Source organism: Andrographis paniculata, unplaced genomic scaffold (genome assembly GCF_009805555.1).
Source record: "Andrographis paniculata isolate CXL003 unplaced genomic scaffold, ASM980555v1 Contig15END, whole genome shotgun sequence".
Lineage (NCBI taxonomy): Eukaryota > Viridiplantae > Streptophyta > Magnoliopsida > Lamiales > Acanthaceae > Andrographis > Andrographis paniculata.
In genome coordinates, this window is record NW_026137435.1 from 644,847 (window position 1) to 667,975 (window position 23,129).

The following is a 23,129-nucleotide window of genomic DNA, read 5'->3' on the forward strand; positions in this document are numbered from 1 at the left end:
CCATTCTTCTTTTTACCTTGGGCTTTTAACCTAATTCTAAATTTCGTACGTAACAACTTGCCCGCCGCCAAGGGACTTTCAAACGCCATTTAACAATCAATGTTTGGAAGTTCATAAATCACTACCTTCTTGAAAAATTCCCTTAGCAACTGCACCAGTTACTGCAATACTCCTGGTTAACTTCCTTCTCCGCAATACAAGCCTTTGTGAATCACAATCCCAAAACGCTCTAACCATGGCGAATCAATACATTCCTGCCCTTCCTTTCGACGGAACTCTCCCAGAGGGCCCATTTTCAGCCTCGAAAGTATTAACTCCGACGATCCGCCCATATTGCACTACCCCTGAAGATTCAAATCGGATGAGGGAAGTTTTGGAATCCCGAAATACCTTGGCTATCAACAATCCTAACTATCAAGCAGTTCGCATTCGAGACAGCATCAAAACCCACCTTACGGACCCAAAAGATCCTTACCGCGCTTGGTATCGACGGGTAGCAGAACACTTCCAGACCCAATGGCGATCTCAAAAAATCGACCAGGCAATACTACTGTCCACCATGCCTATCAACCTACATGAGAAGGTGCTGTTGGCCATGTCTGCCTTCTGGAATGCGGAAAATGGGACTTTCCTCTTACCATCAGGCCCCTTTGGCCCAACTCTTATGGATGTGGCAATGATCGCGCAACTCCCAGTCGTGGGTGAAGACCCTGTGATGGGAGCCCTAGATGGGCAGGAGCCATCAGAAGACCATCCAGGGTGGTCCTTACAAAGTGTGAAGGAATGGGGTTGGACAAAGTTCGCAACCGACCAGCAAGGGGCTCCAGGGACCCCTGTAACCGACCGGGAGCATACTGCCTTTATCCTTTTTTGGCTTTGTAGGTACGTCATTGTTTCCCCTTCCAAATGTGTTCTTCCTTCTCATCTCGACCTGGAAATTCATATCGCGTCAGGTCGGTTCTTCTCCCTTGGCACCCTGTTTTTAGCCAATCTGTTTGAAGGACTCACCAGGGTTAGCCTTCGCTTAACAGATAATGATAATAGAAAATTAGACACTACCGCGTCGGGTCCTTTTTGGTTTTTAGAACTTTGGTTCCGTCTTTACTTCCCCAACGCGTTTAACTTAGGATCCCCTCCTACTATGCCAACATCCGAAAAACATTTGGGATTAGCCCTCAACCGACTCTGCTCAGGACGCAATAAACTCCAATCGTCCGATCCAATAATAATCGCCATTGTAACGGATACCCGCAGTAACTCTCGATTTTCTATGTATAAGAAATATGCGGGTTATGCTCCCGACCATTTCTGGCCCTTTCCAGCACCAAATCCGCTTCCGACTCCTGAGCCTTGTCCTCATCCCACCTATTCTTTTGCCTGGGACGTTGCCCTCAAACCCAGGTCTCTTTTTAGCAGCAAAAAACTTGATAAAAAAGGGCAGAAAACTTTTTACACCTTTAATTATGAACCTCAATTCCTGGCGCGCCAGTTCGGCTGTTGCCAAGGTATCCCTGGACCCGTCGCGTGTCCGCAAATAATTTTTCAAAGCCCTGACCGACGAGTCCTACCTAATTCAATCCCTTCTTATATCTCGCAGCTCACCCCGTACATAATTTCCAATTCTTATATTCCTTTCCGCTCCAACCCTGAGACTGTAGAAACATTCAATGAATGGTGGTCGGTTGTATGGCCCCTGATTTCCCCTGATGAGGGTCGGTTGCTGAACATACTCCTTCCCCCCCAAGGATTGGTTCTAGGGGCGGCTAGACACACTAGCACCCAGCCACAAACAGCCGCCCCGGGGATCGGATCTAGTGGTCCAACGCGAAAAAGGAAAGCTTCCCAGCTGCAAACACCCCCGACCTCGGGGACCGACCAGCAAACACTAGCAGACCTTGGAACAAATAGGACGTCAGCAAGGACCCGACCCCGAATTGGTAATGTTTCCTAACACCGTGAACCAATTCACTATATCATAACTTTGATTTTACTCATTTCATTCACCAGAACCGACCTTGGTGACACCGACCACGCAACCGACGCCACTCCCAGCCGACCATTCAACCGGACCTATGGTCCAAACCAATTTGCCAATGAGCAGTCGGGCGGAGGACCCGTCAAGGAGGCAAACTCTTCCTCCCGTACCGAGGAGTGGTCGGGCCAGGCACCCGACCAGGAGGCAATCTTTACCAACAGTGCCTATAGAACCAGTAAGTTCTCTCATCAACAATACTTAGGATTTTAACGATCAGCCTTGGTATATTTAACAACAAACATTTCCATGATTTTTTCACAGACACCTTCACCCATCGCATCAGCAGCAGGGGTCTCTTCAGACAGCGAAGGGACTACTTCCCAGATGGGTCGCCCGCCATACATGGCATCAGACTCATCCATTTCGAAGGAAAGACCAACTGCCCTCGCCGACGCTGACCCTCAAAACGACATCCTTGATGTTGCTGATCCCGAAATCGAAGGTGCCCCAGAGATCCCGGCTGCAGCGGCTCTAGAAGCAGCCGCCCAACCTGCAGCCGCCCAGCCAGCAGCGGCACTTCCTCAAGCAATCGAGTGGCAGGCAGAAGAACCACCTGTGGCAGCCCAACCTCCAGAAATGGAAGAAGTGTCTTCATCCGATTCGGAGACTTCTGTGAATTTGGTAAGATTAAACCAATCCATGCCACAATGTTTCTTTCAGAAAACACTAACTGTTTTACATACTACTTTCAATAGGGACCCAGGTCGGCACCTCAGCGACCATTCGCAGCAGCCGACGAGTCGGCTGCTGTTATACCAGCTGTCTGCCCTACTCGACCGACCTCATTGCTGCCCCCCTCACTGACAGCAGTCCGCCCAGAGGTAACACATATTTTATCTGAATAAATTTGCACCTCCCTTGGAATACTTATTGACATTGTAGGACTTGCAGGGGCCTTCGGACTTAGCTGTCCTATCGACTGTTCCGGTTCCGGCGGAGGCCCGAACTATATTCACTGAGGCCATTAACCATCCCCTGTCAGAATTGAGATCCGACTTATTGGACAAACTCATTCAGACGGTTGGTGGCCTTCTCTTCTACACTCCGACGGAATCGCCAGCCGTCCCCATTCTGCATCGGCTGATGGAAAGACTTACAGAGCTCAAGACTGAAATACTAGTCATTGGACTCCTGTCAGCCGAAACCCCCCAGCCCGACTTCGATCAAACAACACTGGAGAATTCTTTGGCCAAAACCCGAGAATCCCTTCAGCAGACTACTGGAAGACTGGGCGGTCTCTTTAGCACGAAGGCTCAAGTTGATGAAGCCATTCAGAAAAAGGAGGCAGAATTGCGGGAACTAAGGAAAGAACAGTCTACCCTGGATAAGCAAATTACCAATGAGCAGCGTCTACTTGAGAGGTATACCAAGAATGAAGCTGAATTGGATCAAGAGCTGAAAACCCAAGCCCGATCCCAATTCATCATAAGATATCAGACGGCTGCCAATACAAGAAGGCTATCTAGGGATGAAATCAAATGGACACATATAAAAACTGCCCTAGGGGCACTGTTGTAATATTTCCCCCTTTGTAACAACATTTGACTTAGTAATCCATTTTTCTTTCCTCTCACAAAACAAGGATCACCTTTTATTTCCAACTTTGTAGGAATCAAAACAAACTCCTTCTTTAAAAGAACACTGTTTCTCATATTTTAAGAAACACATTCCAAGGCATAATTTGAAAATCAAAACACTTAAAGTGTTAACAAATATGGCGAATGACCGACCTCATGTTCCATCAAGTAACTGGGAAGGTGTTCTTCAACCCTTCTTTGTGGGTAATCACCCTATTGGAGGCCATGCAGAAGACCTGCTACATATACTCAAGCAACTAGACTTCAAATTCCGATTCTCCCAACGAGGAAGAAGAACCATTCATCGCGTCATCCGCCTAATGGAAAAAATCATTGAGGGGTATGAACCTCTTCGTGACATCCTTGATCGCATTCCTGACCTCCATCATCACATGGAAATGATCGAAAATCACGCAGCAACCATACTTCCAGATCTTGGTTGGGATAATATATTTTCCAATCAACGAAAAGTCTTTTCCAGATTGCGCACCATCGTTGATCGTGAACATCAAGCCCTAACGGACATGCAAGCACGTACCCATCAAGATTTAGACGACATGCAAAGCCAATGGGAAAGGTACCGACCAGATTTGGAAGATCTTATTGAAGAAGAACCAGAGCTAATATCCACTCACTGGGATGAAAAGTCTGATTCAGAGGCAGAAAATTTCTCACAAATACATGATGACTAACCGAAATGAACCTTTAAATAGGTTCGAACCCCACAAATGGGTTCTGAGAATAATATTTTGCTTCAGGCAGTTTTGTTATCTGAAAAGGCAGGATAATACCTCTTCAGATATTTAGCATTAATACAATCATGTACTCTTCTACCTTCATGATTTACAATAATGAAAGCACCATTCCCAATATCTTTTTGAACAATGTATGGTCCTTCCCAATTCGGTGACCATTTTCCCAATTGGTCAGTTTTCTTATATGTAGGAAGAATGGTCTTCCAGACTAGGTCTCCTTTTTGGAATGTCCTGTGAAGAACTTTCTTTCCATAACTCCTTGCTCTGATTTCACTCTGTTTCACACTTCGCCCTATTGCATGGAGTCGGTTAACATCCAAATCTTCTAACTGTTGCAACATAAGTTGTTGGTATTCTTCTGTAAGACCACCATCAGTAAATTCTGTTCGGCCAGATGATACTCGGATTTCGGCTGGTAAAACAGCATCTTGGCCAAACGTGAGTTGGTAAGGTGAGAACCCTGTGGCCGTATTTCTGGTATTCCTATGTGCCCATAAAGCCTGAGACAATAACAAATGCCACTTTCTTGGGTTCCCTTCAACCATCTTCTTTATAATCCCAATAATAATCTTATTTGCTGCTTCCGCTTGTCCATTGGCTTGGGGATAATAAGGTGAAGAATGATGTAATCGAACACCGAATTCTGCCAAGAAACTAGAGAACTTTTCCCCTGTGAAAACCAGGCCTTGGTCGGTTGTTATAGACTGAGGAATACCATATCTGTAAATAATTTGGTTCAAAACGAAGTCTATCACTTCTTTCTGATCCACATTTTTCAAAGCAACTGCTTCTACCCATTTGGTAAAGTAGTCAGTCGCGACCAATATGAAACAATGATGTTTCGATGAAGCAGGATGTATCTTACCAATAATATCCATAGCCCATGATTTAAAAGGCCATGGTTTTGCCAAGAATTGCAATTCGGTTACTGGCAAATGGTTTAAGTTTCCATGTTTCTGACATTCCTGGCAGCCTTTGGCAAATTGTATGCAATCTTGAAAAATCTTTGGCCAGAAAAAACCCAAACGATGAATGGCCCATCTCATATTCAGACCTGCCCGATGAGCTCCACATATCCCACCATGTACTTCTGTCATTACCTCTAGAGCTTCTTTAGACCCCAAACATTTCAAAAGCAAACCTTCAAATGATCTCTTGTACAAAATTCCATTTATCAATTGAAAACGTAAAGCTTTCAATCGTGTCGCAATCGAAACACTCGCACCTGGATTCTGTAAATACATGATAAGCTCTGTTCTCCAATCGGGCACTGTTTCGCCGTCGGACTCCTGCCTGATATCAACTACGCAGTCGGGCTCCTGTCCGACAGTCTCCTGCTCGACCATAACTTCGCAGTCGGGCTCCTGTCCGACAGTCTCCTGCCCGACCGTAACTTCGCAGTCGGGCTCCTGAGCGACTATCTCCTGCCCGACCATAACTTCGCATATCGGGTCTGTCTTTCCTTCTATGCCCGACTTGACCTCCGACCACATATCCTCCAGAATTCCTTTACATGCCCTTTGAGCCAATTCATCAGCACGTTGGTTTTCTTTCCTCGGAATGAACTCAATTATTACTTCTGAGATTTTTGTCAGTAACCGACCCACAATGTCCCTGTATCTGCGAAGATGAGGGTAATTGCAAACATATTGATTGTTTACCTGGTTGACTACTAATTGAGAATCCCCCCTTATGATTACAGACTGGACCTTCCTGGCAATTAAAGCCTCCAAACCCAAAATTAAAGCTTCATATTCTGCCGAATTATGGGTCATGGCTTCCAATCGTAGTTGTAAGTTGATCTTTTGACCATCAGGTCCTTGCAAAAAGACCCCTGCCCCTGATTTGTTTCCAGAGGTAGAACCATCAAAGAACATCAACCATGTTCTGGTACTTATATAAGGCACACATCCGACCTGTAGGGTATTCAAATATGATGAACAACCAAATGGTCGGACGCTATCACTATGAGAATACCCGACTTGGGAAAATTCTGCTAAGAAGTCGGCTACTGCTTGTCCCTTGACTGCCCTCAAAGGGGAATGTTGAAGATCAAAAGGAGCCAATTTGATGGCCCACTTCATGAGTCTGCCCTTCATAGTAGGTCTCTGTAAAATCAATTTGATGAGATCCACCTTTGATATGACCTCAACTCTTCTGGGCAGCAAATAATGCTCGAGTTTAGTACAAGCGAAGACCAATGAATAACACATTTTTTCTGGCATAGTGTAATTCAGTTCTGGTCCTGTAAGGGTTTTACTGAGATAGTAGATTGCCCTTTCCTTCCCGTCATCACCATCCTGTGCCAATAAACAGCTAACCACTTCATATGTATTTGCCAAATAAAGTTTGAGTGGCCGACCTTGTTTAGGAGGCATCAAGACTGGAGGGTGAACCAATGCCTGCTTGATAGCATCTAAAGCCGTCTGTTGATCGGGACCCCATTCAAAAGCATTTTTCCCAGCTTTCAACAATTTAGTAATGGGTCTGACCTTGCCAGCAGCATTAGAAATGAAACGCCTCAAATAATTCACCTTACCCAACAGACTTTGGATTTCTTTAACCGTCTTGGGTGGCCGACTATCAAGAATGGCTTTAGCCTTATTGGCATCAATTTCAATTCCTCTCTCATGAACTAAAAATCCTAAAAAGCTCCCGGCTGATATTCCAAAAGCACATTTGGTTGGATTCATCTTCAACTTGTACTTCTTCATTCTTTCGAATGCCTCTTCAAGATTTCTCAAATGTTCGTCAAAACTGGCAGATTTAACAATAACATCATCAATATAAACTTCCATAGATCTGCCAATTAAATCATGAAAGATTGAATTCATGGCTCTTTGGTAAGTTGCCCCCGCATTCTTTAACCCGAATGGCATGACTGTCCATTCATAAATACCTAAAGCCCCTGGGCATCTGAATGCTGTCTTAGGAATGTCTTCCTCTGCCAGAAATATTTGGTTATAACCTGCATAACCATCCATCAGACTAAGGATTTTATGCCCTGCTGCTGCATCTATCAACATGTCGGCCATAGGCATCACATATTCGTCCTTAGGGGTAGCTAGATTCAAATCCCTGAAATCGATGCATATCCTTATCTTACCATTTTTCTTGACCACTGGCACAATATTAGCCAGCCACTCCGCATAACGGCAAGGCTGAATGAAACCCACTTTGAGAAGTTTTTGGATTTCTTCCTTGATTTGAGGCATCAGATCCGGGCTCATTCGCCTTGGAGGTTGTTTGTAAGGTTTACAACCTTCTTTGATAGGCAATCGATGCTCTATTAGACTTCTTGTCAAACCAGGCATCTCTGAATAATCCCATGCTAAACAATCAATGTTGTTTCTAATAACTTCGAGCATCATTGTTTGTTGCTCTTTAGACAAATAACCACTTAACCTGATCACTTTTGGAACCAATTCGGTTCCTAAATTAAACTCCAATAATGGGTCTTGTGATGAAGCTGTTGGTTCTGTTTTTTCTAATAAGTCGGGCCAACGAAATTGTTCATCTTCTTGGAGGTGAACATCCAGAATTTCTTTACTATTTTCTGCTTTATGTAATAACTGCTTTAAATAGAACTTATTAATAAGAGAACTACATACTTCTAAGCTTGTATCTTCCATTACAAACAAATTATATGGGAATGGGTGTGGCTTTATCATGAGCCATACAATAAAGGTGTTCTTTTAATAGAACATCGAGTTCTGGCCAGTGACTTTATAACCCTTGTTTGGGTATTCCCTGGCCATATACAATTGAGACATCGGAGCCAAAGGACTGGAATAAAACACTGACTCTTCAACTTGTTCTGATACATCGAATGGGTTGTCATTCGCTTCCATTTTGAAGACCTGATTTCCTTCCCAGAACATTAATTGTTGGTGCAAGGTTGATGGCACACATTGAGAGGCATGAATCCAGTCTCTTCCCAGCAAGAGAGAGTATGTAGTATCTGCGTCCACAATGAAGAAAACAGTGGAGATCTTCTTTGGCCCGACCTCGATCATGGCAACCATCATGCCTTCAGGCTTAGTCGGCTGCCCTGTAAAACTTGTCATTTCGAATTCCACAGGAGATAGATCATGTATTCCTTTCCCTAACTTCTTGAGAGTCTTCAATGGCATAACATTAAAAACTGCTCCATTATCCACGAAAACTTTTGTGATTGGTTTCCCACAAATATGAGCATTAACATACAGAGGCTTCAAATGAGAGATCGCACCCTCTGGAATAGGAGGAAACACAATCGAAGGTGTTTCCGACTGAGGATCGGAATCTGAGGTCTTTGCCCCCTCTGTCTCCTCTAATTCACCATCTGCCAAGAATGCCCATAAAGGTTCGTCCATAGTTTCATCTACCAGACTCGCCCACATCGGTTCATCACTCATCTGATTAATCTCTGTCATTCGACAAGGGATTCGTGGTCCCAGACGAGATTTAACAGATCTTGAACTTTCCTCTGTAGTTACTACTTCTTCCTTTGTCTTATCCCGAGATTGAGATTGAACCGTCAAAGATTCAATACGGAATTCCTCAAGAGATGGATTGATGTTGATTCGTTCACAATGTTGGCATCTAAAACCTTTAATTATTTCATCTGCCATCCCTTTACCTTTCCCCAGTCCCGACGAACTTCCTTTGGCGTAGTCGGAAGCGCCTAATCCGACGTTCGGTTGCTTTCCTGAACAGACCCGACTGGACCGACCTTTTGGAGATTGAGTGGCTGCTCCTTGCTCGTTAGTCGTTTGTTCTGTAAAGATTCTAATAGACTGATCTCCTGCCAAGTGGTCGGCTGCTTTTTGTTCGTCGGTTAGTCGTTTTGCTATAGGAACTCGTTTCCCATACTTTGCAGCATACCTGCGTTTGGCATTGCGAATCTGTGTACGATTCATACCTGGGAACCGAGGATCTATATCAACTGGTAAAGGCTTTTTGTTTCGAGCCCAATTGCTCCCGACCGACCCTGTTTTTCTGGTCGGGTGATCACGTACCAAAACCTTTTCTTTCACCTCCACATTAAAAGAACCATCTGGATGGTCCCACTTTTCAGCAACTGGCTTCTCACAAACTTTGAGTCGTTCTTCCGGTCGGCTGCTGTTTGGCCGACTTCCTTTTTTTGTTTCGGGGCTTGGCTGGTTTCGTTCCCCTTTTTGTCCATCATTGGCCGAACTTTTCCTTGTTTCCGAACTTGGTTGGATGTCAACCATTGCCGTTGTTACATTCGGAAACGGTTGCTGGTCTACACCTAGAGTGATGTATTTGAGCCGACCTGTCTTGATGGCCTTTTGAATTTCCTTCCTAAAATGAGTACACTGACTTGTAGTGTGTGTGAAAGAATTATGCCACTTACAATATGGTCTCCCTTTGATTTCTTCTTTAGTGGCAAGTCTTTGCCCCTTTGGAATACGGATCTGCCCATCAGTCAGTAGGATATCAAAGATTTCATCAGCTTTCGAACTATCAAAGGTCGGTTGCTCCTTTCCTTCAAATCCTGGTACTGGCTTCAATTTAGGACATACATACGGTTTTCCAGAAAGGATTTCGGCTGCCATCTCTTCTGACTGATTAAAATCAAAGTCACATGTTTCTGTTCCCATACTCGCCATATGTTGGCCTCTATTACGCCTGTTATGCTGATCTTCCTCTCTGAACAAAGACTCTAGACGTCCTGCCTTGGATGCAAGACTTGCCAAATCCTCAACATCCAGGGCAGTGAGTGCCTTTCTTAAACGAGTATGCATATTCCGGACCACTAAATTGGTCATCTCTTTCTCACTGATTACCGTAGGACATCGTCCCTTTATCAATCGCACCCTTTCTATAAACTGTGAAGCAGATTCTTCTGGAAACTGTCTCAATTCTAGAAGATCAGTTAAAGAAACAACTGGTAAAGGATTGAAGAATCTAGCGTGAAATGCCATCTTCAGTCCTTCCCAAGTCTGAATTTGTCCAGGAGGCAGACTTACAAACCACGAAAACGCCGTTCTAGTAAGAGATAACCCAAACAGCTGTAACTTATAAAAAGGGTTATTGCCAACTTCTCCTAATTGTGCTGTGAACCGACCAACATGTTCTATGGTGGAAGATCCGTCCTCCCCTGAGAATGCATGAAAGTCGGGTGGTCGAAAATTCCTTGGGAGAGGGTGTTCATTAATGATCCTTTCTGGGAAAGGTCTCTGATATGCAGGGCGGTTAGCCATCTGAGGAGTTAATCCATACTGATCCCTTAATATATGTGCAATCTCGTCAGGATCTACATGCAAGCGTTGATGATCAGGAACATGGAACGGATCCTGCACAGGAATATGAATAGGATCATGTATATATCCTTCAGGCCTGTCCTCCCTTGTATTGTTCGGCTGCGGATTGGTAACCCTTGGTCCCAGTGGAACAGTGTTTGGAAAAGTCAGAGGAGATTTTCCCCTATCCATTCGGTTGGGATTTGTGGCACTTGGGAATGTACTATCCACGAATGATGGCCCTGCGAAATATGCCTGTGGTCTGGATGGTGATGTTCTTGGTGGAGTTTGAGTGGGTTGAAGACTAACCCTTGACAGTGCTTGATCTATCATGTTCTGCATCAGACTCTGTTGCTCACGCAACATGTTCGTTTGTTGCTCACGCAACATTTGTTGAACAAAAGACCACAATTCAGCTGGTGGTTGTGGGATTTCCCCGGCAGTTGGCACAATAGGTGGTGGAACGGATTCTCCCACCGGTGCCGAAGATGATTGAGGTTGTGAACCTGCCATATGGACCCTTCCGATGATACGGCCGGATCTAAGACGTATGAAATTATCGCCGGAATTGGAATGAGCAATTTTGTCTTGCTCCCACTGTGGTCGCCAATTTGTTGATGTAATTTTTCAACAAAAATAAAGTAAAATTCAAAGATATAGAAAATATCCTTAAACTTGATTAATTAGTGCCTGAGATTAGGAATCTCTAAACACTGTACGGTACAGAAAATAAACTGGAAAATAAAAGACTGAAATTTAAAGTGGTGATCCCCAAATCTGACTTTGCTTTGTTGAAGTTGATTGAAGATGCCTTGCCAAATGATTATCCAAGCCTTTAAATATTCTCTGGGAAACCGTACTGAAAACCGTCGCCCGAACGGTTACAACGTCTCCTTCCCAACCGTCTTCCAACCCTTTTCATGCTGACACGTGTCCTCAGCAGACCAAAATTATCCTTATATTTCACTCTTTGAGCCGACCACAGACCTTCCGCTCTTTTGGCCCGACTTCGTCCTTCGCCCGACCTGCTTCTTCGCCCGACCTCACTTGGGCCGACCTCCGCATCAGCCGCCCTCCGTCTTCGACCGAAGACCTCCGCATCTGTCCGTACCTCTTCCTTTTCCCGACCTGAAAGCCTCCCGACCTGCGGACTTCCCGTCCTGATGACTTTCCGTCTTGAGGACCTACCGACCTGAAGACCTTCCGTCCTGATGACTTTCCGTCTTGAGGACCTCCCGACCTGAAGACCTTCCGACCTGAGGTCTTTCCGTCTTGAGGACCTACCGACCTGAAGACCTTCCGTCCTGATGACTTTCCGTCTTGAGGACCTTCCGACCTGAAAACCTTCCGACCTGAGGTCTTTCCGTCTTGAGGACCTCCCGACCTGAAGACCTTCCGACCTGAGGTCTTTCCGTCTTGAGGACCTTCCGTCTTGAGGACCTTCCGTCTTAAGGACCTTCCGTCTTGAGGACCTACCGACCTGAGGACCTTCCGTCTTGTATTTTCCTTAGAAATAAATCTATTTTCCTTGATTTCCTCACGGTGTCCTTCAGCCAGTTCAATCAACCCTATTGCTAGGCCCATTCTTCTTTTTACCTTGGGCTTTTAACCTAATTCTAAATTTCGTACGTAACAGAATCAAACATCAGTTTTAGACAAAAAGAGTGTTTCATGTCAATTTTTCATTGACACAAGAGAGTTTCATGCGATAAATAAAACACAGAAGCATTTTTAGTAAACCACAATGATGTGTTATATAATTTACCCGAAATTGAATAGATATGGTAAAATAGATAATTTAAATTAGGTCGGGAGTAAATTAATTACATTTACTATGGAGAGAGCACTTAGCTTTTGCTCTTTCCAACACAGAAATACACAGAGAGAGATATTGAACTGAGAGCAGCAGTACCCAGAGCAGACAGTGTCACGTGCACTCCACGCGGACAACATTACCCATAATCACCCCCAACACAACATTAATTACCATATCAATACAACATACGTACGTACATACCTATAATTAATTAATTAATTATTAATTAATTACATTTAACACTTTTAAAAAGACGATAATTCAAATCAAACCCCCCAACGTAATCAACTGATCATACAATAAACAAACAATATTTATATATTAATTAATAATAATAATAAAATAATCAACAAGTCTGCAACGGCATTCCGCAGAGGCAATCGTTGTCGGCGAACGACGAAGCTTCTAGATGATCGAACGGCGATCCCGACGGAATCGCGCCGCAAAGATGATTATGGCTCAGATCTAAATGCCCTATGAACTTAGCCGCCGCCAACGTCGTCGGAATCGAACCCCGTAGGTTATTATACGACAAATCGATCGCCGTAAAATACGTTTTAGGGCTAAATACGTCCGGCAGCTTCCCCTCCAAACCGTTCCGGCTCAGGTTCAAAATGTTCAAACCGGAGTTAGAAAGTAGGGTTTCGGGTATGGACCCGGTCAGCCGGTTGCTGTCTAGGTTCAGAGTTGATAAAACCGGCATTGACCCGATCTGAACCGGGATCGACCCGGTCAGACGGTTCTGCGACAGGTCCAGGTCGGCCAGCCGGTATATATTTGCGAAAGAGGTTGGGATCGGGCCGGTCAGCTCGTTCCGGTTCAGCAATGCTCGGCTCATCATCGACAGTTTTCCGATGTCGGTCGGGGTTTCTCCGGCGAGGCGGTTGTTGCTGAGATCTAAATGCATTAGGCTGTTGAGTTTCGCCAGCGACGGCGGGAGGCTGCCGGAGATTTGATTGTCGGCCAGGTTGAGGACGGTGAGCCGGTTCAGGTTGCCAATGTCGACCGGGATTGGGCCGGAGATTTTGTTGCCGATGAGGTCGAGGATTCTGAGGTGGGGTAGGGAGGTGAGGCACGTCGGAATGTCGCCGGAGATGGCTTTCCAGTCGGCGACGACGAGGGTGGTGAGGCGGTCGAGTTTGCAGAGGGAGGGGGAGAGCGAACCGGTCATGTAACCGGACCGGCCGGCTTTCTCGAAAATCGGATCCTCCGATTCTCCCCGGAGGATTATGTCGGCGACCCGTTTGCTATCCGGGTCGCAGCTGACGCCGTACCAGTTAGCGCAGCAGTCGCTGCCCGTCCACGAGTTGAAAATGCCCAAGTAGGGCTCGGTCACGGCGGCCTTGAACGCCAGCAAAGCTTCCCGGTCTGACGGCGGGCAGGCATTGACGGCTACCGTTACGGCGAGCAGGACCGTTGCTGTAATAACCAGCTGGGTTTCGGCAAACTCCATTCTGAATAATGTATGGGAGAGTAGCGATGCGATGAGATATATAAATAAAAGAATTTTTTGCAGATATGTGGAATGACGAAAATGCCCCTGGGAGGATGGCGACAGTTGAGTGGGACGCCAACAAAGGGGTAGTTTTGTTATAAATAAGGCTGGAGTGAGGCACGTGACGCCACAGCTGTTATTTAATTTTATTTATTTATTAAACCCAGTAAAATATAATATCGTCGAAGAGTGAATTATTTATGAGTAAAAAGACAGAATATTTTCAACGTCAAAATTTCATTCTCTCACTTTATTTTATTTTTATAAAATTAAATTGATATAAATTTCATCCTATCAACTTTGAATACATTTGTTTAATATTAATTCAAAACCACAATTATTTAAAAGTGTCAAAAATTTTAATTTATAATCTCCATATTACAATTTCATCTTTCACACTATTAAAATTTTTTTTAGGAGACAATTATTTATATACTCTAGGTTTGAAGGAATATTAATATTATAAATATATATAGTATAATAGAAGAATGAAAAACTAATTATACTCTTAGGAAAAAAATAATAATTTGATTAAACAATAATAATAATATTTTGTAATAATATATAAATTATAAAAAAACTAGATGGGAAGTCCAATTACTAAAAAAAATTGATATATTGATTTCAGATGGGTCTAAATGAAAAAACAAAAAAAAATAAAAACATTAATTCAAAACAAAAAATATTACTCCCCTTCTATAATACTCCCTTCGTTTCGGTTAAGATGACAAGGTATTTTAGGTAGTATTTTAGGTAGTGTAGATTATTAAGTTATTAATAATAAATTATAATATTATTTTATTATTTTTACATAAGTAGTATTGTTGACAATTATTTATTTATTAAAGAGAGATAGAAATAAAAGAGTTTTAAGTGGTCCTATGTGTAAAAAATTAAAAATTTAATTAAATTGATTTATATTTGTAAAATATATTTAAAATGAATAAATTTATTAAAAGTAAAAAAGAATAGGACGGACAAAAAAAAATAAAAAAAAAATCATCTGTCACCGGGATGAAGGGAGTACTTTAGAATTGGACCGGTACTACACTACACTAATTTAGGATGAAAGGGACTCGTAATTAAAATAATAAATTTTATTAATTTGATCATATATTAATAAAATATATGCCCTATGAATATTATATTAGAGAGAGTAAAATTTTAAATAATATAAAAAATAAAAAAAAATACTTATATATTTATGATTAAAATAAACTAATTTATAAAATAAAACTTAAATATAAAAAAATATTTAGTTATTGAAAAGGGTGATAAAAATAAATACATTTTTTACTAAACCATGTTATATTTTATGAAGTTCACAACGAAAATACCAATTTCATCCAATGACAAGAAGATAAACATCAGGCCGATGAAACTCAACAAAGTTGATGTCCTTAGCGCGGCTCTCAGTCCCTCTAAAACCTGATGGTTGACTATAAAATCAGCCACATTATCCGAAACGTTAGAACAACATAAAATCAGAATCGAGCAAGCGAACATACCTTAACAAACAAGAATCGAGCTTTACGAAGATCGACAACAGCTGAACTTGCTGTTAGCCGGAGACAACAGTTCCTGAGAAGGAACGACGATGTCAGTTCCTTTCAGAAGCGATTCTTTCCCACCGGATTCAGCTTCGTTTGCAACAAGGGCCTTCTTGCTTACAACCCGATAAATTTCAGTCAGGACATTAAGGAAAGCCGGCTCGACATTGGTTGCCTCGAGGGCCGAGGTTTCCATGAAGAAAAGATTCTCCTGTTGGGCGAACTCTTTGCCGTCTTCAGTGGGCACGTCCCGGAGAGTTCCCAGGTCGGATTTGTTGCCCACGAGCATGATGGCGATGTTCTTGTCTGCATGGCTCCGGAGTTCCTCCAGCCACCTAGCTACATGATCGAACGATTGGCGTTTAGTGATATCGTATACTAGCATTGCCCCGACTGCTCCTCGGTAATATGCGCTGGTCACTGCTCGGTATCTGTGTTGCATGAAAAATAGATTTAGTTAAATCGATTATTCGATACAAATCTGGTGCCAAAATTTACTTGGACTAGGACTATGCTTTTAATTATATAAGTTTCTTCTTGTCAATTGCATTTTAATTTTTTCTTTTTGTTATTTTCTAGAATTTAGTTAGATTAATTCGAACCCCCTTCGTTAATTCAATGATTATAAAAAGACTCAAAACATTTGACCATACAAGTAGAAAGCAAATGTGTTGGAGGGTTAAAATGTAACTATTTGGATTATAAGCCAGATTAAGCTTATATCAAGTGATCTATCAATTTATTGAACTTAAATCATTTAGTAAGTGTGAGCATGTGCAGAAACTCAATAACTTATTAATTGGTGATAAGCCAATTAATAATAATAGATATTTATTAAGATTGGATCCGTAGCATCCATTGATTTTCATATCTTATCGTGAAAATAAACGGCATAAACATTAATGGTTTTTTCTGGAAGTTCTGTGTTTGAAAAACACAAAATCACCCGAATATTTATTTGCTTTATTATTTTTACCTCAGTTATTTGAACGTGACAGATCTTGGTTAAGATTTAATATCTGAAAAGTTTCAACAAAAATGATCACAGGTTGCCAAAAGGCATGTGCTTTATTTCGTAGGAAGCACAGTAGTAACTATGTAGGATTACTTATTACTCGAATTATATAATAAATTCTCACCGATTTAACTAAAACAAGAAAAAAAGGAATGCTTCAACATAAATCTATGTAGACGAAAACATTAAAATAGCCATTTATTGATATGCAAAGGAGGCAAATTCTCATTCTAGGGGAAAGAGTATCCCATCCCTTCTAGATCGTCCCAAAAAACTACTCCCAAGAGTATACTATATTGATATTTTAAATTTTTAGCTATGAGAACAGCACATACCACCGGAATGGACTTAAGCAAATATTATTCCAGAAAATCATCAATGGTTTCTTATTACTCACATGAGCTTTCTTAATGAGATCTCTGATCACATAAGTTCGGCTATGTTGATTATCAAGTGACAGTTAGTCTCATTCCTCTCGGTGTCAAATATTAGCAGTTTGCCTAATAGCTTACTCAGAAGATCGACCAAATTCACTTTAGACCTCGAATAAAAGATGGAAATTGCTCTACCTTTGAGCAATTGGTTTATCACATTGTGTCATAAATGTTTATGTCTACGTTTCTCATTATATGGTTTATGTTATGTGGTAGCTATTTTCAATTAACAATAACAAGGTATCACCGATAGAGAATGTGAGTCCGGGATCCAAAGGAATTTCGAAAAAAAGTGTCTCAACCACTCCATTTAACTGCTACCAGCGTTAATGCAATGAACTTAGATTCCGTTGGTCAACTTCCAAGCAACCACAACTCCTAATAAGAATACAAAACCACTAGTGGATATTTCTCACCAAAAATCAGAGATCGAATTAGCATCACTACAACCCTCAGGCACAGCAGAAACTCTAATATATTGGATACCATAACTTATTGTGACACCCCTCAAGTACCTCATTATTCTCTTTAAGGCAATCCAGTGATTATTGTTTGGATTCTGTGTACATATTTGCTGCACTTGCTAATATAGATCCCTAATCAAATGACACTGGTGGGATAGAACGGATAGGATCAACATGTAATGCAAAAAGTGTTTTACATTATTGGAAAAATTAGCATATCGAACATGAGAAAACAAATGGATTAGAATTCCAGTGACAAGGTTGAGACATGCATACCGGGCTAAAGAACCTTCCTAGGAATATCCTTGAGTTTTCTAGGATAAAGCTCTCTTCCTTCAGATTGATGGGAACACGTGACTAACAGCTATAAAGAGCAAAAGAGTAATCACAGGAGAAGCTGCAAGTAGAAAAGCTTTATGCTTTTTCTCAGTGAGATTTAAATTTTTTAGGGATTGGGGAGCCATTTATAGGTGGATCTTGGCATAATGGGCAAGAAATTGAAGTAGCAACAGAGACCAACTTGCCGGAGAAGACAATGACATAACCATATAGTAATCAATTAGATTTAATCGAAACATATGGCAAATCAAAATTAGCAAACATCGCTTCACCAGCAGCTCTCATTTAGTTATCAGATTTCCAAGTATAGCACTATCTAGTTAATTAAATCTACGTTTCAACGGTTCATATGCAGAAACTAAAAGCAAAAACCTAAAAGCAAGTGCACAGCTCATATTACTCACATCTCCAAATTAAATGGATAGTCAAAATTCGAGAAAATCACGCGCAGAGAAATCCGAAATGCAGTCCAATAATCCAGAAGCAAAATAGTAAAGATGAGAAGAAGAAGAAGAACCTTTCCTGGCCAGCAGTATCCCAAATCTGCGCCTTGATAGTCTTATGATCGATCGTAACCGTCCGCGTCTGAAACTCCACCCCAATAGTTGCTTTAGAATCCAAACTAAACTCGTTCCTCGCGAATCGCGACAGGAGCTGCGATTTCCCCACCGAAGAATCACCAATCAACACGATTTTAAACACGTAATCGATTTTGTTGTTGAAATCGCCTCCGTACAAATTCGACATCCCTCGCGAGCTCCTCAACCGATCCGATCAAACGAGGAAGAAGATTGGTGGATAATACTGCTCCTTAGTGGATTGGAGTAGAGATTACATGCACGGCTGCTGCTGCTGCTGCTATGGAGTTGATCATTCGATATACGTTGAGAGGAGAAAGAAAGGGGAAAAACGGCGACGACATCGGCAGGAAAAGGAAAAGGCTGACTATTTGAAATACATACTTTTGACTGACACCGTGGCTTGTGCTTGCTTTAATAATTGAATTAATACCATAATAATTCTTTACATTACTATCACAATTCAGGAATATTGACGGTTAAGATAGTAATACGTTACGTAATAAAAATAAAATTTAATAAATTAATAATAATAAATTACGATACTATTTTTAATTTTTTGATATATAGTTGTATTGTTACTATTTTTAAAAATAAGAATATAGATAATCAATTTTTAAAATATATTTTTAAATATTATATTTTAATACAAATATATAATATAAGTAATTTTATAAAAGATATATAATACAAATGGAACTTTATTTTTCGTATATTTATGTTTAAATATTAATTATTATAGTATAAATTAAAAATATATATATTTTTATTAATATATTGTAATATTGATATAAATATTTGTAAAAACAATTATAAAAATATAAAAATATTTTTAATTTTAAAAATAAATGACTTCTAATTCAAATGGGAAGATTAATGGTCGGCGAAAGTAGTACTAAGGGTGTGGTTGTTTGGAGGATTGGACATTATTCATTTAACTCTTTTTTTAAAAAAATATTAAATTAAACACTTATTTTACATTTTTAATATTATACTAAAAATTAATTTTACATTAAAAAATATTACATCATACAACTATTCAAATTCAAAATTTTTACTATTCAAATTCCAACTCAAAATCTAAACCTCCAAACAAACGCACTAAATATATCAGTTGTATATAAATTTTTAATCATAATATAGAAAATAAAATATTACTTAATTACTAATTTTGGCAAAATCAACAACTTTACATTTAATTATTATTCTTATTCAATATTTATTTATAATAAATATCACTATTTTCTATTGCATTATCTATTTTATCACTTTTTAATAAAATATATATATATATTTTAATATCAATATCGAACACTCCAAATTTTAAATTTCTACTATTTAGGGTTTGTGTATATAAAAAAATATACACCTTTTTTGTTTAACAAAATATGACATGATACATTATTTTAATACCAAATTCAAAACAATATGTTTCTTTAGCCGAGTTTTCTCAAATTTTATTATTTAGATTCTGAATTTTTCAAAAAAACATACATTTTTTTTTCTTACAAAATATCTCACCACATATTTTTTTCATACTAAATTCAAACCATTTTTTTTTTCAAACTTCACAGAAAAACACACCCGTAATTTTACCGCGGAGGAAAGAATATATTTTAAAATTAATTTGCTATGCGCGGTAAAATTTTTAGAAAGGAGGAGAAGATTGAAATTTGAAAATATCATTCCCATCAGGCAAATCTACTATTTGGAAGCAAACAGCCACGTGGCATATTTCTATTTGCTTAGAAGATCATCCGCGGATTTGTCTTTCTTCGAATCTCCACCGTTGGATTTTTGAGCAATCAACGGTCCACACTTACCCTACTGTCCACGCAAATTCACTTTGAAACCCTTTTCAATTCCCGCCTTTGTACTCCTCCCTTATATTAATCCCATTCCCATTACAACTTCTTCGTCAAATCTTTTTCCCTTCATTTTGCTTTCGATTTTCATCTGTAGGTTTTCGATTCGCTCCAAATGGCTCGTACTAAGCAAACTGCTCGCAAATCTACCGGCGGGAAGGCTCCGAGGAAGCAGCTCGCCACCAAGGCCGCCAGGAAGTCCGCTCCGGCCACCGGCGGAGTTAAGAAGCCCCACCGTTTCCGCCCTGGAACCGTCGCGCTTCGTGAGATCCGAAAGTACCAGAAATCCACCGAGCTTTTGATCCGCAAGCTACCGTTTCAGAGGCTGGTTCGAGAAATCGCGCAGGATTTTAAAACCGATCTGAGGTTTCAGAGCTCCGCCGTGTCGGCGCTCCAGGAGGCGGCGGAGGCGTATTTGGTTGGTCTGTTTGAGGATACTAACCTCTGTGCTATTCACGCTAAGAGAGTTACCATTATGCCGAAGGATATGCAGCTTGCAAGGAGAATTAGGGGCGAGAGAGCGTAGATGCTCTCATTTGGTTTAAATTCTAAGTTAGATCCGATGTAAAACTTCCTCTGATCTTATGAAATTTTCAATTTGAGTTGGAAACTCTTCTTTGCGTGGTTTAAATTCGTTTAATCGAAGCTTGTTAATGATGAAATCACTATGCTAAATCAACATTGAAGGAACAGAAAGTATGGTAAATCGTATAACAGGAATAGATCAATGAAAGTGTAAATTAGGTTACAATCTAGGCTTTAAAGTTGTTGTTGCTCAAATCGAGTGTTCCAATGAAGTTAACCGATTCTATAGATTTTGGAACTTCACCTGTTAAGTTGTTGTAGGATAAATCGAGGACAGTGAAGTAGCATTCTGGAGAAAAGCTGTTGGGGAGCCTTCCTTGCAGATTGTTCCTGCTGACATTCAAATGGATCAAGCCTCTGTTGCTGAACAAATCGTGTGGAATCTCGCCGGAAAGTTGATTGGAGTGAAGATTCAGCGTTGATAAAACTGGCATCGATCCTAATCTGGCAGGAATCGCACCGGAAATTTGATTGTTGGACAGATCTAGGTCGGCTGTTCTGGAAAGAGTGACAATCGATGAAGGTATCTCGCCGCCGATTTGATTATCACTAAGTATTGCTCTGCTCAGCATCTTTAATTTTCCGATATCGAACGGAATTTCGCCGGCGATTTCGTTGCGGCTGAGGTCAAGGAGTTTGAGCTTACGGAGGTTCACGATGGAAGGAGGTATGGCGCCGGAGAGTTCGTTATTCGAGAGATCCAACAGTATGAGTTGCTCTAGCTTCCCAATGTCCGCCGGAATACCGCCGGAGATTCTGTTACCGGAGAGGTCGAGGATTCTGAGGCGGGAGAGGGAAGTGAGGCACGCCGGAAGTTCGCCGGAGATGGAGTTCCAGTCGGTGATGATAAGAGTTGTGAGGCGATCGAGGTGGCAAATGGAGGTGGAGATGAGCTCCGTCCAGTCGCTGGTCCAGGCGAGGTTCTGGCCGGAGTCCGACGAATCTCCGGCGCGGAGGACGATTTCGGTGATGCGTTTGGTGTCTGGATGGCACACGATTCCCGGCCAGGTCCAGAACTGATCGCCGGTCCAGGCGGCGGAGATTCCGTCTCGGAGCGCGGTCGCCGCGTCGAAATCAGTCCACCGGTCGCCGTTGACGGCGGCGATGAGATGCAGAACGCCGGCGAGTATCAAAGCCACTTTGCACTTGGATTCCATGGCGGAGTATATGTGGAGTAGGCGTAGTTTAGTGTTTGGGATCTGGCAGGCGGCGTTTAATAGTAATGGAGCTTCGGAAGGGAATCTGCTTTGTCTGCTGCAATCAATTAGAAAATGGTGGTCGGCGGGGGGTAATAGGGAGGAGGAGCTTACAGGCTACAGCACGTGGAGTGACCCGACCGACCCGACTCGAAGAAATGCAGGTTCGGGTTTTTTGGCCTTCTCTATTTATCTAATTAATTATTAATTCCTTGTTCTCTTATAAGTTATAGATTAGATTAGTTTTTCATCCAGCTCTTTGGATAAATTTATCTAAAGAACTTAATACTTTAATACTTGAAAACTAGGCCGAACGAGCCAAATTAGATCAGGTGAATCATGCTTGACATGTGGACCTGAAAGACCCTCCTTTATGGTACTATAAGTATTAGATTTTTTTTTTTTATTATTATTTTTTTATTTTTGATGACATGGGAACTATAAACTTTTAATTGAACTTAATACCTTATAAATTAAGCCCGACAAAATAAGTTACAATAGCTAACCATATTATTAGAGGATTAGATTATTGGATTCATAATAGATGGAATATAATTAAGATGGTAGCGGGTAGTGCTAGGTCGGGCTGCTGCAATTAATAATTGGAATCACATGACATGTTGAGGGTGGGATGCCTAATGTTGTGTTCTTGACACGTATAGTGTCAAAGACTCCATTAATCACTTGCATGTGAACAGATTCGGAGCAAACACAAGCACCAGATTATCGATGGCTCCCTTCTCAAGAATTTTTTTTTTTCCTCGTCATCTTTGAACTCTATTGTCTTCCTTTTTTTAAAAAAAATTATTATTGTAATTCTAGATCGGCTCTTTCCATTTATTTAATTTTATTTTTATTATTTTGATATTAACAATACAATCAATTCACAAATACAAATAAACACACCTTCTATACATAGAAATATTTTTTATATGATGTATAAAAAATTGTTCAAATGATCTAAAAATAATGAATGTAAAATATTAATTTTTTTAAAAAGAGATATGTTGAAAAAAAACTAAATTTTAAATAAATAGTTTGTTTTTAAAAAAAAATTGAAATATATTTTCTCAAAAAAATAAATATACTATAAGTACTTATTATTTTTATATTATTTATACAATTATATTAAAAAAACACACCCGTAATTTAAATACCTTTTGCATTTAAATTTTTT

The 23,129-nt window shown here is 40.8% G+C and overlaps 4 protein-coding genes across 4 annotated transcripts; 1 reads left to right on the plus strand and 3 right to left on the minus strand.

Annotated features, from left to right (window-relative positions):
• Positions 1–12,395: 12,395 nt before the first annotated feature.
• LOC127261156 (DNA damage-repair/toleration protein DRT100-like) lies at positions 12,396–13,905 on the minus strand. The gene has a single exon (XM_051289381.1). The coding sequence runs from the start codon at positions 13,882–13,884 to the stop codon at positions 12,778–12,780; it is 1,107 nt and encodes a 368-aa protein (XP_051145338.1). The 5' UTR covers positions 13,885–13,905; the 3' UTR covers positions 12,396–12,777.
• Positions 13,906–15,148: 1,243 nt separating this feature from the next.
• On the minus strand, positions 15,149–18,690 carry LOC127261172 (ras-related protein RABA4d-like). Its single transcript, XM_051289405.1, has 3 exons — positions 18,246–18,690; positions 15,435–15,907; positions 15,149–15,354 (listed from the first exon to the last, which is right to left on the minus strand). The coding sequence occupies exons 1-2, from the start codon at positions 18,473–18,475 to the stop codon at positions 15,457–15,459; spliced, it is 681 nt and encodes a 226-aa protein (XP_051145362.1). The 5' UTR covers positions 18,476–18,690; the 3' UTR covers positions 15,149–15,354; positions 15,435–15,456.
• A 1,539-nt stretch (positions 18,691–20,229) lies between these two features.
• LOC127261180 (histone H3.2-like) lies at positions 20,230–20,872 on the plus strand. The gene has a single exon (XM_051289415.1). The coding sequence runs from the start codon at positions 20,287–20,289 to the stop codon at positions 20,695–20,697; it is 411 nt and encodes a 136-aa protein (XP_051145372.1). The 5' UTR covers positions 20,230–20,286; the 3' UTR covers positions 20,698–20,872.
• LOC127261163 (DNA damage-repair/toleration protein DRT100-like) lies at positions 20,834–22,033 on the minus strand. The gene has a single exon (XM_051289394.1). The coding sequence runs from the start codon at positions 21,911–21,913 to the stop codon at positions 20,924–20,926; it is 990 nt and encodes a 329-aa protein (XP_051145351.1). The 5' UTR covers positions 21,914–22,033; the 3' UTR covers positions 20,834–20,923.
• Between the last annotated feature and the right edge of the window lie 1,096 nt (positions 22,034–23,129).

What these genes read in the sequence shown, in the direction of transcription:
- LOC127261156 (XM_051289381.1), bottom strand. Translation starts at nt 13,884, where the DNA reads ATGGAGTTTGCCGAAACCCAGCTGGTTATTACAGCAACGGTCCTGCTC.
- LOC127261172 (XM_051289405.1), bottom strand. Translation starts at nt 18,475, where the DNA reads ATGTCGAATTTGTACGGAGGCGATTTCAACAACAAAATCGATTACGTG. An exon ending in GATACTGCTGGCCAGGAAAG is followed by an intron (nt 15,908 to 18,245) that starts GTTCTTCTTCTT and finishes CATGCAACACAG; the next exon opens with ATACCGAGCAGTGACCAGCG.
- LOC127261180 (XM_051289415.1), top strand. Translation starts at nt 20,287, where the DNA reads ATGGCTCGTACTAAGCAAACTGCTCGCAAATCTACCGGCGGGAAGGCT.
- LOC127261163 (XM_051289394.1), bottom strand. Translation starts at nt 21,913, where the DNA reads ATGGAATCCAAGTGCAAAGTGGCTTTGATACTCGCCGGCGTTCTGCAT.